The 18,491-nt window shown below is 36.6% G+C and overlaps 1 protein-coding gene across 2 annotated transcripts; it reads left to right on the plus strand.

Annotated features, from left to right (window-relative positions):
* Positions 1–1,802: 1,802 nt before the first annotated feature.
* LOC131781144 (uncharacterized) lies at positions 1,803–17,685 on the plus strand. 2 transcript variants are annotated; one of them, XM_066167636.1, is made up of 13 exons: positions 1,803–1,925; positions 5,995–6,934; positions 8,047–8,417; positions 8,732–8,818; positions 9,127–9,820; positions 10,515–10,611; positions 11,127–11,376; positions 11,868–12,668; positions 12,979–14,212; positions 14,399–14,494; positions 15,286–15,542; positions 16,163–16,430; positions 16,678–17,685. In XM_066167636.1, exons 2-13 carry the CDS (start codon positions 6,010–6,012, stop codon positions 16,680–16,682), a joined length of 5,085 nt encoding a protein of 1,694 aa, XP_066023733.1. In that variant the 5' UTR covers positions 1,803–1,925; positions 5,995–6,009; the 3' UTR covers positions 16,683–17,685. The 2 variants fall into 2 exon arrangements, with proteins under 2 accessions (XP_066023733.1, XP_066023732.1); XM_066167635.1 differs by having other exon boundaries at positions 1,804–1,925; positions 10,512–10,611; positions 16,678–17,684.
* Positions 17,686–18,491: the final 806 nt, after the last annotated feature.

Consider the following 18,491-nt stretch of genomic DNA (forward strand, 5'->3'; position numbering starts at 1 on the left):
GCAAGCATTTAGTTTAATGTTTGGAGAAAGGTCGTTTTTGAACCTTTACCGCGATAGTCGAACACCGCTAGATTCAATAAGAGACATACTTCTGACACTGATTTATTTTGTTATTGTTCAATGCTCGAGTGTTGGGACGACATGGTACGGTGCGAGTTGTGCGAGGAATGGTTACGCGTGAGCTGTGAGAGATGTAACAGGGCCGTAACGAGGTATATTTTTTCGTCGCTGATCCCGTATTTTTAGGCAAATTTTTAATCCCTGATCCCAAAAGTGATGAAAATTTTGATCCCTGATCCCACAAAATCTAGACGCCTGATCCTTGAGCCCATGGAAAACACGCTGATCCCGATCCCGAGGGCTTTGATCCCGGATCCGAGGCTGTGATCCCTGATCCCACCCTTTTTTAGGCCTTTGATCCCTGATCCCATATACCTCGTTACGACCCTGATGTAAGGCTGCCCCTGCATTCGTCTGCAGACCGCCAGACCTTAGACGTCTTTGTAATTGTTAAGGTGTTATTTCGGATCCCTCAACAGTTAATAATCGTTAAAATTAGAAAATAAGATTGAGTTCGATGTAATAGTCTCCACTTTTGTTAAAACGTAGACATTAATGTTGATTTGCATCCGAAAATAAGCTGAGAGTTCCAATAGTTCAGAATAGACACATTTTTATTTATCTTAGGTTTTACGAACGACTTGCAGCAGGAGTAGTTACTTCGTTCTTGTTCAGAAACTGTTTAATGTTATTTAAGCACAAAGTTATTTTTGTGACTGGACGCAATAGTCTCCACTATTGTTATGACGTTTCGTATCAATGTTGATTCGCATCAGAAGAAGCAAAGATTTATTGTAATAATTTCAATAATTCGAATGCAGTAGTTTGTTCACATCTAATTCTTACTTATACTGTACGACTCGCTCTAATAAATGCGGCAGAATTAGAATGAAATGGCTGTTTTCTTTACCTTTATTGAGAAATATTGTGTTGTGATTGAAAAGAACATCGACAAAAAGCTTGCAAATAGAATTAGTCACCAAATATGATACGAACGATTCTTAAAAGGAAAGTTTGGTAGGGGGGTCCAAACCGCTGTGACACCGGGTCGTATTACAGACCAATTTTTCTTTTTTAAAAAATCGGCTGGAAAATCAATTTGCTTCAGACCGGAAATGAAAATAGATTGAGCTCATAAGGTCGCATTTCAACAAGTGAAATGCAAGTGTGAACCACACGGGGGAAATTTCAGCAGTGAAATTGTGTTCAGTCACGACACTTGCCATACGGCCGAACAAGGTAACAGTAACTCTCAGGTTTTCTTTGTTCGGCGCCCACAACAGGCCAAATTGGGGATGTGTTGCCCAGGTCCTGAAGGAAGGAATACTGCTCACTTCTCGTCATTTAATGGCCGTAATAAGGAAAGGGAGAATCTCGCTTGTCCATGCTGTAGCTTCGAACCGCACGCGATGAAAACGTTAGTGTGAATGATGAAACTTCGCGCTCTTTTCCACGTTCGTGACTTTGCCGTCAATATTGGGAGTCATTACTTTCAACTGTTGACAGCTTTGGCGGCGGGCTCCTTTGGTTTTTCGATATTTGGAAAAATAGGTCAGCCCCATCCAAGCACACCGGTGTCTTTGATGTTTTTTCCCGATTTGGGAATTTTTGAGAAATCACAAATGTGGGTTCGCATTCGAAAACTGATGCGTTGACAGATTTTAGTCCCTGGAGTAAACAATTTTCTGCAAAATTGTCTGTAATGCGACCCAGCCCTTAATCGCGTGATATTTGAGAGGCCTGAAATATTTTGCGGAGGAAGTTTTTCCTCCTCAGAATTAAGGAATGTGCGAGCGGTTAGATTGTCCACAGTCTGTCTTTGGTTTTTGTTTGTTCGCAGCAGTTGTTTTTCATTTTACTGAGAGGTAAGAATTATGTTCAATATAGATAAGAATTTCGCTCACTTGTAAAGTGTAGCCCCGCTAAACTTCTGCAACGCGAACAAAGATAATTCAGCGAAGAACTCACTCTCCGCTCGATCGAACTGAAGTCATTTCCCCTGAAGTGCTTCTGCCGTCGTTTCTGTCAGTTCACTCAAACTCTCTGATATCTTCAATAATCGCTGGTTTCCCTTTGTATTTTAAGTTTGTGGGTTTCTGATCTATTATAATTACAACTTTACCGACGCTTGTCAAATGCAGAACACAACGATTTTAATAAAGTAAAACAAAGGCGCGTTCAGTCCGCCTTCTGCAACAGACGAGTTGAAGTTAAACACTCTTAGGAAAAGGGAAAAGGAAAACAGTGATTGTAGGTTAAGATGGCCTTAACGGGAACTTTTGAAAGAAGATTGTGGTGGGAATGGAAAGAATAAGGGTACAAACTGTTTCTGATCGTTCTGACGTCAATCAGCTCTGATCGTTAATCATTCTGTCTGGTTGTTGTTCAACGTCGATTAGTTTTCAGTTTTTCACGTTAAGCAATGGACGTGTTTGAACGGATGACAAAATACTCGCTTTATTCCACGGATTGTACTTGATTTTATCTGACAGAAGTTAAGTCAAGTTTTGACCTGGATTTGGACAGAAGATGAACTTTATATGAATCAATAAAAGTCATAAACCAGACCTCTAATGGTCCTTGAACAAATAATGTAAGACATTCTGTCATCATTTGTGACATAAGACTGGTCAAGACTAGAAAAATTGAAAATTTAGTTAGAGAATTTGGTCTCTTACTTTCATGTGAAATGTCTCAAATGCACGGACGTGAAAAAATTTAGATATTATTTGTAATGTGTGAAAAGGCCAAATATTTTTATGTTACTGAGTTTAACAAAGGGGTAGAGGCTGGGTAAACTCTGACATTGAAAAGATACAATTCAAATCCTTGGAAACCTTTGAGCTCAGTTATTTGTGATTCATTGAAATCATTCTCAGTAAGATGTATAAGTAACCACATCATACTTGTAATGTGCATTTCAAGCCAGAAAATTTTAATTCCAGTATTTGGCCAGTTGTCTCTTGTTTGCAAAAAGAACAAAAACTTTCCTGCACACATTCAATAATTTTGATTATTACACACAAGACTTGTAATGAAAAAGCTGATTGGTCAAGAGCATTCAATCAATATACAATAGTGTATAATTTATCTTCTTGAGATCAATTTCTGCCTAGTTTCCAGGGCCTTTTGGTGTAGTATTCTCAAACTTTTGCAAACTCAGAGAGAAGCTCAAAATAGGAGAGTGCCTCTTGAAAATGTATAATTAAACAATTATTGAATTCAGTTTTTTTACATCATGCTCAACCTCACCCAATTGCTTATTACCCTAGTGTTAAGACCATGGATAGATTCATGGCTCTGCCATGGTTGTTCACAGGACTTCCTGTTGTCCAATGCTGTTTTTAATAATACTCTTGATTATCAAATCAAGCGAGTGTGATTAATTAATCAAAACTATGACAGAATTTGAGAAGAAACTAGACATCAGTTATACATTTTCATAAAAAACAACAACAACAACAATTAACAGAGACAACAACATGTGCACATGACATGTGTTTTCCACAGGCATGACATGATAATTGTCCCTCTAACTGTCCTATTACACTGTCCAGTTACAAGCATGGCGCCTACACTGTACTATTAGTTCTCAAACTGGGCTGGAGATAACCAGTCATGTTGAAGAATTTTGTCATAGTTTTGATTAACAGATGAAAAGTAATATTTTCAGATGAAAGCTTTTCTTCTTCGACATTTTTTAATTCTGATATTTGCAAATTATTAAGGTCCTGCAAAATAAATAAGGATTTTTGTTTTTTTTTTGCACCGCGATGAGGTAGCCTATATATAAGATCCATGGTTTCAAATTGTGGTTTTTTTTTTTGCAAGTCAATCCTGAGTTTTTCTTTAACCAGTACTTGTTAGTTTGAAAAAGCAACCAATGCATTCAGTACATATTTGGGGACATGAATTATTTTGTTCTTAGGTAAACACTCTCATTCCCTTGACCCTTTCACTCCTAAGATCTCTTTAGTAATTCTCCTTACTGTTTGCCATACCATTCTTATGATGTAAATTTGGAGAATTTGGTATTGGATCAACCAATAATCCTCTGACTGATATTTACCTTTACTCATATCACTTACTTGCTTGATGTTGAATTGATATTTTGTAAGGAGGATTCCTGTCTTGGTCACTCATGCAAGTTGAAGGGTTAAATAATTGTTAGGAGTTTTGAAATTGGTTTATGACTGCTGTTGTAAAATTTTTGACTTGAATTAATTCTGCTGCAAATTAAATGCTTAAGAAGCCAGGCACAATTTATAAAGTTTTGGAGACAGTCCTTGATGGATTTGCAAATTAATGGTGGATCTTAATTTATTTTACAGTAAACTCCCTGTTAATGGACACTCTCATAAGCAGACAGCTCTATTTACGGTTACGTTTTCAATTCCCCATTTTCCTGCCTAGTCAAACTCTGTATTTACACATTCCTGTAAGTGGACTACGCACTCTCTCGCAAATGGAAGCAGACACTTTTAAAAGCAAAAATCAGATTTTGCTCTTTTTTTTGCACTCTCTTGTAATTGGACACCCCAAGTATGATAATTGACTTTTGGGAATGAAAATTGTCTGTAATTTGCAAATCCACAAAAATATGACCTTTAACCGAGCAACAGAAGAGTGGGGATTGGTTTAGTCAAATCTCTATTTGTTCATGGGAAAGCAAGCTGTTAGTTCATTTCATATTAACAAGAATCAGACATAACATTTGTAGTGTCAAGTTAAAGCCATGTTCATTATGGTCCACTTTCCTTCTTGTTCCCCCATAAGTGGACAACCACCCTTCTATTTCTTTGGTGTCCACTTATGGGAATGATTCTTGAGGGTGGACAGCACCACTAACAGACACTTTTACCTACTCCAGAGGGAGTTCTTTTGGGAGATAGTTGACTGAACCAATTGTGTTCTTTATCACTATCCTCAGTTAATTGATATATACTTTTCCTTTTCAAATTCCCTTCTTGGTTAAGCTTTTATTGATAAACATGAATAAAAAATTACAACCAGTTTTCTTTACTCTGTAATTTTGTTTATTTCATCAATAACATTCAATACATAACATAATGAGTACAGCAACTATGGGTGATTTGGATGATATTTCATGCAAAACATGTCTTCAATTAAAAATTGTAGTCTTAAAAGCATCATGCTGCCAGACAAACTCTGTAAAAAAACAAAACAAAACAAAGAGATCTCATTCTGATTATTTTTGTATCTAAACAGTGAATATGTCAGTGAGAAGGACTTATCCAATCAGTCTCTATTAAATGACTTAAGGACCATATTCTGATGAATTCACTCTGTTAATTGCAAGTAAAAATGCCTTACAGAGGATAAAATCAAATAACAGGTTTGACAATTAGCAATTTGATCTGAATATCTACAGCTTAGAAATAATTCCTGTTTTGGTTTATTTACAACTGTCTTTGGTTATCACATCAAAACAAAACCAACCATAGATTTGCACTAATGATTTCTTTCTTGCTGGATATTAATTCTGAAATGAAAGTAGTTCATATGTTTTTGGAAAAGCACCTTGGAGAACTCAGTATACTTAAATTCAAATATCTTTCTTGTTCATGATTGCCTTTTGGTTAACTAGCAAGTATAACTCAAGCAGTTGTTTATGAACACAAAAAATTATACAAAGAGATTTAAGTTGAAATGTTTCTGATGAAAATAAATAACTCAAGAGCCTTTACACATAAGCATCCTTTACTCAAAATGTTTAAAAGAACACTGAAAAGTTGATGGCTTCCAAAGATAATGTACTACGAGGAATAACTTATTACCTTGGTTCAGTAGATGTTAAATCATAAACCTCACTTTTGCCATTTTTGGTTCAATGGTTATTATAAATGCCACAAGAAAGTTAGTTGACAAGTTACTCCCCTTTAATGACAGCTTGTTCATTTTTCATTCTGACAGTCACATTTCGGAGACATGGATTCCCATATTTCTAAAGAAAAGCTGAGATGTAAGATTGTAACAACTTATGGAAGAAAGAAATTACATCTGTCAGAGTGGGATTTGCTTGAGTTGCCTGCAGCTGTGCTGGAATTAACTGAGTTGGAGGAACTTGACCTGTCAGGGAATAAACTTAAAACAATACCTGAAAATCTTGGAAAACTAAATAATATTACAGTGCTTCGTGTAAGTGGAAACCAGCTGTCCATATTCCCTGCAAGTTTGACGCAGCTGAAGAAACTCGAATGGCTGGACATCTCACATAACAAACTAACCACCATCCATGATGATGTTCGTGAGATGGTGGGACTGTGGGGACTGGATCTGAGTTACAACCAGTTGACTGTGTTAAGTCCAGCTATAAAACAGCTGAAGAAACTCAAACGGCTGCGCATCTCACATAACAAACTAACCACCATCCCTGACGCTATTGGTGGGATGGTGGAACTGGAGGTACTGGGTCTGAGTTACAACCAGTTGACTGTGTTAAGTCCAGCTATAAAACAGCTGAAAAAACTCAAACAGCTGAGCATCTCACATAACAAACTAACCACCATCCCCGATGCTATTGGTGAGGTGGTGGCACTGGAGGTACTGGGTCTGAGTTACAACCAGTTGACTGAATTGAGTCCAGCGATAACACAGCTGAAAAAACTCAAATGGCTGGATATCTCACACAACAAACTTACCATCATCTCTGACGCTGTTTGTGAGATGGTGGAACTGTGGGGACTGAATCTGAGTTACAACCAGTTGACTGTGTTAAATCCAGCCATAAAACAGCTGAAGACACTCCAATCGTTGTTTGTGAATGGGAATCCTTTTACAGTTGAAGGAATGAGTAGTGTTATGGAGCTAGAAGATAGAAGAATGATTAACGGAGTATTTTCAGATCTTCAAGGTGAGTAAAGGAAATTTCTATTCACATTAATGTTGTGACATGTGCGTTTACTAAATTGGTTTTAATGATTGACTAGCAAGTGGTTATTCTGCTTGTTAGTGATTATTACAGGCAGCTGGCAATTGTAACACAATAAAGCCTTACAAGAATATGAAGTAAATACTGTCACAGTTACTGTATGATTTAACAACGTTGGCATCACTTAAGAATATGTATTAGAAGTTTTTGTTACTTAACAATTTGGCTGACATTGAAATTTAAGTTCATCAATAAGGAAATATGATTTGATGTGGAATCAAGAGGCTTAATGTTATTACAAATTATTCTATGCAGTTAGGAATTATTGTTTTGAGTTTTGCTTTCTATTTGAGTGGAATTATGAAAGTATAAAATGTATCCCTGAAGTCATTTTACTGTTAGGAATTGTTGTTTTATTTTTGCTTTCTATTTGATTCATTGGAAGTATTTAACAGTTGAATAACTTTTGGCTCCTCAAACAAAATTTATAAACTAATACAAATTGTGAATTAAGTTACAAGAATAAAACTTGAAGTTGTATTTAGTGTGACTGAATTCTGATTATTATTTCCATATAATTTACACTGGTGTTGTCTGCCTAATCTTTTTTAAAACTTACAGTTGTTACACTTTGGAAATATGCGCTTTTTCTTTTTTTTCACAAACAATTAATTGGTTATTGACTCCTCACTACTTTGCAGAATTGATTTAAGTCATTTCCTCTCTCTTGTGTGATCAGTCACGAGTGGTTTTAATTCTTATTGTTATAAAACATTGAGTCAGTTTAGTTTTTAGTGCATGTTCACCAAACTCATCACTACATTTTATGTCAGAAGAATTATTTTGATTGACTGTGTAATTTTTACGTGAGAGTGGAATGTGTTTTCCAAACTAACTTATCCATTAATATCAGAAAAAAAACAATTTTTTTTGTTTAGTTTTTATATACCAGCCTTTAACTCCAATACTATCCATATTAGGCATTTATAGTAGTTGATTTGTCAACTTTTACCTTTGCTTTTTTTTCATTTGTACAAATTTGTCAATGCACAATTTACTTTTTTCTTTGTGTTGTGAAAACCTTTTCTAATTAGGCCAAATAGCAGATCGACGTAAAGTACAGCTAGCTTATGAAAGGGCTTTGAAAGATGGATATATCACAGTTTACCGCAGTAGAATATTACTCATTGGTCAGGATCGAGCTGGTAAAACCAGTTTAAAGAAGAGTTTCCTAGACCTTCCATTTGACCCTGAGGAACAAAGCACTGAGGGGATTGAAGTAGATCCTTCAAAGTGTGAGATTGATGTTCATCAAGCTGCAAGGAACTGGCAGTCCATTGGTGAGAATAAACCAGGACTGTTGGAATGTTCTAAAGATGTGGCAAAGACTGTTGTAGAGAAAATTTTTATACAAGATGAAAGTTCAGAAGATGCAGAAGAGGGATCTTTTTATGTCTACAAATTTGTAAGAGTTTTACAAATATTCTTCACAAACATGTTTAAGGCAGCTTTTAATGACAGTATAATTAAAATATGCTTAATATCAAATAAAGATTATGTGAACCTTAAAGTGAAGCAAAAATTGAATTTTTTTTTAATGATTTTTTTACTTTGCAGTGGTTTTAGCAATAACTTCTCTCCCAGTATAGTACTTTTGTTTGGTTTAATTTACGTCAAACTTTGGCATAGTTATTTCAGAAGTGTAATTAGTTCGCCGGCTAAACTGAATCACTGTGTTACTTAAAGTAATTAATTCACCTTATTTGATACTTTACTCAGGTTGAGAATAGAGATTACTGGTCAGTTCATGCTATGCAGAACATCAGCATTGAACAGACAATGGACTGCATCTCAGATGAGCCCAAGGTAATCATTGATGTTGCTCAACCCCCTGATACTGTGAAGCATGTTCATCAGTGATTGAAGTATCTCCAAGGCAAAGACATCAAAAGTGGTTTATTCAAAGAAGAATCCTATGTTATGGATATTTGGGACTTTGCAGGGCAGCACCTGTACTATGCCAGTTATCCTATCTTCTTATCACAGCAAGCATTGTATTTAATTTACGTCAAACTTTGGCATAATTATTTCAGAAGTGCAATTAGTTTGCTGGCTAAACTGAATCACCGTGTTACTTAAAGTAATTAATTTCCCCTTATTTGATACTTACTCAGGTTGAGGATAAAGGAGATTACCCATCAGTAGATGCTATGCACAACATTAGCCTTGAACACACAATGGGCTGCATCCCAGATGAGCCCAAGGTAATTATCGATGTTGGTCAACCCCCTGATACTGTGAAGCATGTTCATCAGTGGTTGGAGTATCTCCGAGGCAAAGATGTCAAAAATGGTTTATTCAAAGAAGAATCCTATGTTATGGATATTTGGGACTTTGCAGGGCAACACCTGTACTATGCCAGCCATCCTATCTTCTTATCACAGCGAGCATTGTACATATTGGTGCACAATCTCAGCAAGCCTTTGGATGCTGCAGCTGAGCCCTGCATGAGACAAGGGAGTAATGATGTGAAATTGGAAAACCCTAACAGTGAAACAAACATGGAGAATTTGCTGTCATGGCTGGCTACAGTACACAGTGTTGCCCTGGCAAACGATGACAAAGATGATGATGCACAACATAGGCTTCCCTACCTCCGTCCCCCGGTGTTTATTGTTGGAACACATGCTGACAAACCAGTTGAAGACATAGCAGTTGTAAAAAAACAAATACAGGAGAGAATTTCTGGTATGGAATATGAGAAGCATGTGATCAGACCCTTATTCTGCATTGACAACACTGAGAGGCCAAACTTGATCAAGAAATTTATCCAGAAGATTCAAAAGCAGAGAGGAAAACATAAAACAGGTAAGATATTTGATGTCATACTGTATCCTTGACAATGTGTTACTTGCAGTAATTGATGGTTTTATATTTGTTTACTATAGCTTGTCTTTACATCAATTCCAAGAACACTTAATTTGTGGCCATTTTTTTGTTTAATCAAAGACTCATTTCTGACTCGCCATGGGAAAATGGACACTAATGGTTTTCATTTAAACTGCGAAACCATTTACTATCTGTTTAAATCCATTTAAATGGTTCATGAAAGTGTTTAAATGATTTGCTTATCCATTTAAAGAAATTTGCATCCATTTAACCCCTATGCTAAAACGTTTAAGCGTTGTGCTTGTCAGTTTAAAAATTTTGCATTCATTTAGGTTGGATTGGTAAGGGAAGGATACCATCCTGTTGAATGACTTTAGGCTTATAGTGCAAGCTTAAATTAGAGTTATTTAATTTTTTTATTAGCTGAAGTCTTCCTAGCTTTCATTTAATTTATGTACCAGTATCACCATGCATACTGGGGCATATAAATTTTTGCTGACAGATCCATTAATTTCAGAGTTTGAAATAAGGAACAGAAGATGATTTGGGGAGCTATGTTGTCAGCTATAACATATCTGCAATCACACATGTATGATACAAACTATTCTCATTGTAATCTCATGTTTCTGTGTTACATTATGTTTTGCATTCATTTTCTAAACATATCCAGCAGAGGAAGAAGGAAAAGCAGATGGAATAAAAGAATTGCAGAACAAAATCCTGGAGGTGTTGAGGCAGGAGCCTTATATGGGGGAGAGGATACCTGTCAGGTAAGCAAAAGTAACATTTTATCTGGCAAACCTCAATTCATGGACTTTGGGATCAATGTTTTTCATGTATTCAAGTGGTTATGAAGAGTTTTTTTGAAGAGCAGTCAGTGTTTTCAGTATTACTGTATATGCATTTAAATGTATATGAACACAAAAATATTGTACCTACCCTAGTTTGAAGTTCATCAAAATTCTTAAAACATAAGACTGTACGAATACACAGCAGTCATATAAATTCCAGCAAATAAAACTCTTATTCATGACATCGTGACAATATTGTGTTTTTTAGAAAGGTGTGAATGTCTGATGGATATTTGAGAAGGCACAGCTCTTTGAATTGAGATTGCTTATGTGAAAAAATATAACCATGTTTGAATTCTCCTAATGTGTGGAGAAAGCTAGATCAAGAGAATAGATGAATTACCACTGGAAGACTACAAATAAGCTCATGTCTGATTGAAGTTTATATCCAATTTTAAACCCTAAAGCATTTTAATTATTCTGTTGCCTTCTAGATGGTTTTTGTTCGAAAAGGTGATTGAAGCTTTGGTGGCTAAACAGATTTATCACAGAAATCTGCAACAACTTGAGCACTATGCAAAGAAAGATTGTTTCATGAAAGATGCAAAAGAGTTTGAGTCCATGATCAGTTTTTACCATGGCCTGGGGATGATAATCAAGCACCGCAGTACAGTTGTACTAAAGGCTCAGTGGTTGATTGATCTGTTCAAACAGCTGATAACCATTCCACCTTTCAATAAACAGGTAGGAAAGAAATTTCATTTTTGAAAGGACCTAACTTAGAAAATGTTCGATAATTTAGACCAACAGAAAATGAGAGTGATATATTTTTTTAATAAATCAGCAACTAATGCAACAGCTGTAACTCTTTGATCTTTACAATTGTTGGACCTCAAATTATTTCATGTACCTTTTGCAGCTTTTCAAGTCATAAACTGATTTAGCCTTTTTGCTTTACAAGAGATTTGCATTAACTTGCCACCACTAACAATAATTGTAGTCACACAAGTGAACAGTTCTTTTTACTTGTGCTTAATGGCTTGTGCGGTGGTAAATAACGACTAATAATCACCTCTGAGGAGCCTGAGATACAAAATTGCACATTAAGAGTGTAATTTCCGACCATTTAGATACATTGATTTTGTAGTTCTTGTACATACGTGTTGAAAACATTCAAAAGGAACATTTAGTGGACTTCTCTTATTTGGAATTCCTGTTATTTATATATTTTGTAGAATGCTCGATATGCTAATTTCTGGCGGGAGCTTGAAGGAAGTGGCATCCTTAGCATGGAACATGTTGATTACGTGTTCTCCAGCTTTATTCAACCAGGAATCATTAGAGAAGACATTCTGGACATGATGGAGCAATTTGGTTTGATCGCTAAGTTCTCAGTTTCCCCAAATGAGGAGAAGTACTTTGTACCAGCTCAGTTGAAGTCATCACCAGTAGAACTCTGTAAGATGGAACCATCACCAACTGATCCATGTCCATTGTATCTCCTCTTTGTCCATGGCTTTGTCCCTCATGGTCTCTTCTTGCAGCTTGTCTCGCGATCCATTCATTGGTGTTCAAAGACATGGGCCACACATCAACCCACCCTGTACCAAAATGGAGCATGGTTCATCATTGGAAAAGATATTCATGATTTTGTCCTCATATGCAAAACAGGATTTGTGAAGGTAATCTTGAGACAAAAAGCACAAAGTCATCAGGTTGTAGGACAGAACTCCATCGAACTAGCAACTCTTGTTCGTGAATTTCTTGAAGACACCCTAAAGAATTTGTCACAAGAAATGCCCTACCTGAGGGGACTGCAGTATAGGCTGTGTGTTGCATGTCCTAACTGTCATCAAAGGACAGATGAAATGCGTCGTGCATGCTCAGACCACATGAAAACCACTTGCACACACAAGGACTGCCTCCACCTCATTGATGCAAACGAAGGTCAGCCGGACATCTGTAAGCGAAAACCTTGGGATATGATAGAAACAGTTTGTGGATTGAAGAAATGGTTCTTGAAAAGAAGAAGTCAGGTATAATTGACTGTAATGATCTTTCAAGCAAAGATTTCTAGCCTCAGTTTCATGTTTGCTTTGCTCCTCTAATTTACTTGATGTGAATATCAATTGGGCTGTTATCAGTGTTGAGAAAGGGAGCCCTGATAGGTTGTCTTCAGTTTTAAATATAAGTCAGAGAATTTGTAACAAGATGAAATTATTTTTGAATTCTATACTTTTTCGTCTTACCTTGGTAAAGTATTGATCAATTAAAATTTATATGACCACAACCAAAGTTTTTTCAATGTAGTTACCATAATCTTATATGACCCTTTTTTTTCTTCAGGGTTTGTCCTCTTCAAATGTAGCTGCTAGATCACATGATAAAGCGAGTGAAATCAATCCGATGAAGTCTGCCACAGCATTGAAGGTGACTCTCCTGGGCAGTGAGTGGAGTTCGTCAATGGGGGGCTTGTCCACTATCAATAGACAGCTTGCCATTCTGTTGGCCAAACATTCTGAAGTGGATGTTACTCTCCTTGTCCCACAGTTTGCCTGTTCTGATGACGAGAGGAGAATGGCATCTAGTCACAATGTTTCTATCCAAGACGCCGAGAAACTTGCAGGCTTCAGTGATCCTCTTGAATGGTTGAGTTTTCCACCAAGAGACCTTGACATTGACTTTGTGCTGGGTCATGGTGCAAAGCTTGGTAAGCAAGCCCAAGTTATCAGAAAGTATCACAGTTGCAAGTGGATTCAGGTGGTGCACACTGCACCTGAAGAACTAGGAATGTACAAAGACTATCCCATGGCCATTTCCAAAGGTGAAGATAAGAGAACAACTGAAGTGGAGTTGTGTAAGTTGGCAGATGCTGTGGTAGCAGTTGGACCAAAGTTGACAAAGGCATACTCTTCTTACTTGCGCTCATGTGAGAAGCACCAAGATATAATTCAACTGACACCAAGCACGTTCATTGAGTTTTCTGACGTTAAACAAGCTGCAGTTGACATGGACAACTTTAAGGTTCTAACGTTTGGCCGTGGTGACCCAGAGGACTTCAGCTTGAAGGGCTATGATATCTCTGCCAGAGCAATAGTTGAACTGAAAGACAGGTCTTATCATCTGACTTTCGTGGGTGCACCTGACGGTAAACAGGATGAGGTAGCAAAGAATTTACTCAAGAGTGGAATTGATAAAAAGCAGCTGGCGGTGAATAAATTTGTGCAAAGTAAAGAGAGATTGAAAGAATTATTTTGTGAAGTAGATCTCTGCATCATGCCCTCTAGAACAGAGGGGTTTGGTTTGACGGCTTTAGAAGCATTGTCTGCTGGTCTTCCCATTCTTGTCAGTGGAAACTCAGGATTTGGTGAAGCACTGTGCACTGTACCATCAGGAAAATCATTCGTGGTGGAGTCTGAGGACCCTCAGGAGTGGGCAAAGGCAATTGCTTGTGTCCGACAGAAGAAAAGATCAGATCGACTTCAAGATATTCAACAGCTGAGGAGGTCATATGAAGAGAAGTTTAGCTGGGAGAAGCAGTGTGACAGTCTTGTGGAAAAGATGTGGGACATAGTTCATGGTGAGAATGTTTTGAATATCCTTCAAAAAGTATTTTGGGGGGCTACTCGGCTTTTGGTCTCATCAACTGGGTTGAAAAGCATGAACACCCATATAAAAAAGATGTTAAATATGAATAGTAATCATTCGTTTTATCCTCTTGTTGATTATACTGTTATTAAAATAAAAGCTTCTTTCTATTTTTTAGCTTCTAAAAGACAAGACACAAGTTTCAGAGCTCGGCAGGTCAAAGTTGTTGACACGTCAACTGAACAACTAACAGTGGATTCATTACTGACTCCAAGTGAGTAAAAGAATTTAATAACACATAATTGATATCCCCAAAGAAGTACAGACAGGTTACAAGGAGATCCAGTAATTTTCTTTCCTTGACTTTTGACTTCAGGCTAGCTATGCTTCGTAAAAACTTAGTAAGGTACTTTTTACTTATGAGACATGTTTTTACCTATACCCCTGCACTCTTCAGTCACAAACGTAAGACATGTAAAAACAAATTTGATTTTCTTTCACTTCCAGATCTGGATGGAGGGTTTAGTGTTATTTATTTCTTTGAGTCATTTGAAGTTTTCACCCAATTCGAAACTACCATAAATTGTCTGAAACCAGGCCTGAAACAAGGAGACATGGGGAACTCTTACTGTCCATATCAAAATCAGTTTATGTTCTATTCACAACACAATTGTCTGTCAAAACAATATTGAAGTAATCACATATTCATACAGTAGAGGAAATATGTCAGAAAATTTTTGAAGCCTGTACTTTTTTTCCAGGATTCCTCTTTCCAGTTACACAGATAAGTCAGAGTGTAGACCTCGTCATTAATTTTTCTTCTCTGCTTCTTCTTCTCTTGATTATTGGTGTATTCATTCACAGGCAGAAATCGAAGCTAAAAAGTAACTTAATTGACAGCTACAACTTCCTTTTTAAGGCTGAGTTGTTGGATAAAACAGCAGAAGTCTGGTGGTTGAGGCTCTTTTCTTTTTTACCCTAAAAGTTTCTCTAACTAGACTGAGAATTGTTAGTTTCCAGCAGATGATTATGCAGTTAGATTAATAAAGACCTTGTATTTTTTAGGTTCTCTCAAACGAATCATCCAGGAACTTCACCAGATGCAACTGGATGCAAGCAAAGTCAAGAGCAGAACAGATCTATCTTTGGGGCTGAGGAATATTGCATCAGATAGGGGCTTCAGAATATCTGACAACGAAGGATTAGGAAATTGCATGTTCTATGCCTTGTCTGAACAACTGGAAATTGTTAAGGGAATCAAAATCCCACATTGCGAATTAAGACAAATCTTGGTTCAGTACCTCAGGGATAACCCAAAACTTGTAAGTTGATGTTAGTATGTCTAACAGAATATGTCACGTGATGCTATTTAAAGAGTATGATAAAGGTTTAGTGATAATACAGGCCACTTGGCCAACACCACCATAACCTATCCCAGTGTTCACAGCATGAAGTGACCAGGAGTGCTGTTACTTCTCCTGTGTGGAATGATGATATTTTTTTCAGGAGCTCTGAAACCAGCTTGTACCCTTGGTGGAAAGGTGAACCTGAAATATCTAACTTTATTATTTAAGAAGGCAAAGGGTGACATTGGTTACAGTTAAATTCATATGTTACTTAATCTGGGGTCCAAAGAGGCAGGCCACCACAGTTTTAGTCATTTGAATATTTCAGTTTCAAAAACTTTCCCTCTAGACTTCCATCAGATAACAGAATTGTGGTCATTCTCTCAATGATGGATCTTTCTTGTTGTTTACAAAGTATTTTGGAATTTAGACAGACATTTTGAAAAAGTAACACAATTTGTACTATGAAGTAAATTGCTATTTAAAGGTCATCTCGAACCATTCTCATAAAATTACTCCCTGACTCGTACTCTACGAACTCAAGTTTCGATCAACAATCCTTTTATGTGTCCTTCTTTAACTGGTTCTTCTCACAGCCAGATGGAACAGATCTGTTTCACTTTGTCCATGGACATCAAACATGGAATGGATACCTGGCACACATGGAACAAGATGGCACTTGGGGTGATCATGTGATCCTGTGTGCTGCAGCAAACTACTTTAAAACATTCATTCATGTGGTCAGCAGTCTATCTCATAGCAATGATGTAATCATAACGCCATATTGTCCAGTTGACAAAAGCAAACCTCTTGTGCTGGGACATATTCATGAGGTGCACTATGTTAGCCTTCAACCTGTGCAAGGTACAGCTCATTACATTACTCCAATTTACTGTTATTTCTGTTTTATAATGATATTAGTTAGTTAGGATCCTCAATCTTCATTGTAAGACCAAGTTGACGACAGTCACCCTTGTTGTTCTTTGATTTCCCCATTTCCATAATGTCATGCTTCATCACTGGCTCCCATTGCAATAATTAAATGCAAGTCATGCACTCTATTGTTCTCCCTTGCCATTTAATCACAGTGTTCTGATTATTGTGTTTACAGGTTAAAGTGGCAGGCCCCTACAGTCACTTTGATCGGCCTTTGTGAAGAGTGCGGCCTAGCAGAGTGACTTTACAGGCATACAGACTATTGATGCAAATTGAACAACTAGAGCCTTCTTCATCCTGATTTATCCAATGTAAACTTCAAAACTTTAGATTTGATTTCAGAGGTGAAATGTATCATATGAAAAGAAAAACAATCCAAATGACAAGGGATGCAAAGAAATGACATCACACTGTTAAAAGTTATCATAACTATACAAAAGTGTCTACAGGAAACAAAACACTATCACCAATATGAATAGGGGATTTGAAACAGGAACTCAGTTACTCTTAATTTTAATGGACCAACAAAAATATTTACTGCTACATACCATGTGTATGTACAACTTTGAATCTACCTCTCACCCTTTTAACTGCCACAAATGGATGTTTTAATTTTGGAAGCAGCTTGTTCCATTTTCAGCCCATTCATGCCATTTAGGAAATGGATCAGTGCTAATTGATGATCTAACATTAAATTGTATGTTAAGGAAAAATCGTAAGACTCTCTATTTATTGTAATTGTTTTAGTGTAGTAGGAAATGTTTTTGTAAAGGGTAGTTGTTTATGAATATATATAATGATGGACTGTAATGAAATCTGTATTTTGCACTGAAACTTTGCAAAATTCTTAAATTTAACAACAGTGATTCCATATAGTTTTTAATCATCTGTCACCTTATATGAGCACAGAAATTAGCTTTAATAATAACTGAATGCATGTGATCACTGCAATATTTATGACGAAATTTGCCAAGAAAAAAGCAATCTATAGATACTTTTAAGCTTTCCTACAATTGACCCCTCCCTCCTCCTATTAAAAATGGTGATATCATTATCTGTTACTTAGGCATTAGTAGACCAACATATCAGATATACATATTTTTAAATCATCTAGTGGTATGAAATATTTGAGATCTCATAAGTATTACAAGACAACAATATTGTAAAAATGGAAGTTAGCAAAAATAAATGTCTTTACAAAGTCTGTTAATATTTACTGGTTGCAGTTTGTGATAACTTGTATGTAGTGGAGCCCTAATTACTGCGCGGTTGTTGTAAAGGTTTTTCATGAGGATCAATGGTTGTACTGTATTTAGCTCAATACTCTATCTTTGAAAATGTATTGATCACAATTTCACTTAGTAATTTACACCTCTAACCCCCAGGGTTTGTGCCGCAGCATTTGGTTAGAGAATACGTTCCTACATTTTATCTCTGGGTATTCTTTGGGTGTTTGTATCAGGCAGCGCATAAAGCAAGTCCTGCATGAGCGGTCTGTTAATTATTTCAAATGCAATGTAGTCTGTTTACATATGCGCCGCAGCCGCACTGTATTTTAGTAAGTTTTGGGCTATCTCTAAATATGAAGGGTTCTAGAATCCAATGTACTTCTTTTGTTAACTCTCATTCATGACCTAGGAACTGTGTAACTTTTGACTGACATACTACTTAATAGTTTTTTGTTTAACCTCAAAATATTTTGAATTGTGTTGTTCCAGAAGATATTGATATTGACTGCAACTGGAAAAATCTCGAGTGCACAACTGTCGCTTATATCGATAATCTTAACTAACTCCTTGCCCTTGGTTTTCATTCTTGTACTGTGTATTAGGTAACATATATACACCATTCACAGCCTGGCTGCCACACGGTGACTTCAATATTTCCTGAGACAACACATGTCAATATTCCTTTACTTTAAGAAACTAGGAAGAGATGGAGGTCTCAAATTTGGCAAGTTAATACTTGGTAAAGAATTGTGAAAATTTT

This window comes from Pocillopora verrucosa, chromosome 5 (assembly GCF_036669915.1).
Source record: "Pocillopora verrucosa isolate sample1 chromosome 5, ASM3666991v2, whole genome shotgun sequence".
NCBI classification, from domain to species: domain Eukaryota; kingdom Metazoa; phylum Cnidaria; class Anthozoa; order Scleractinia; family Pocilloporidae; genus Pocillopora; species Pocillopora verrucosa.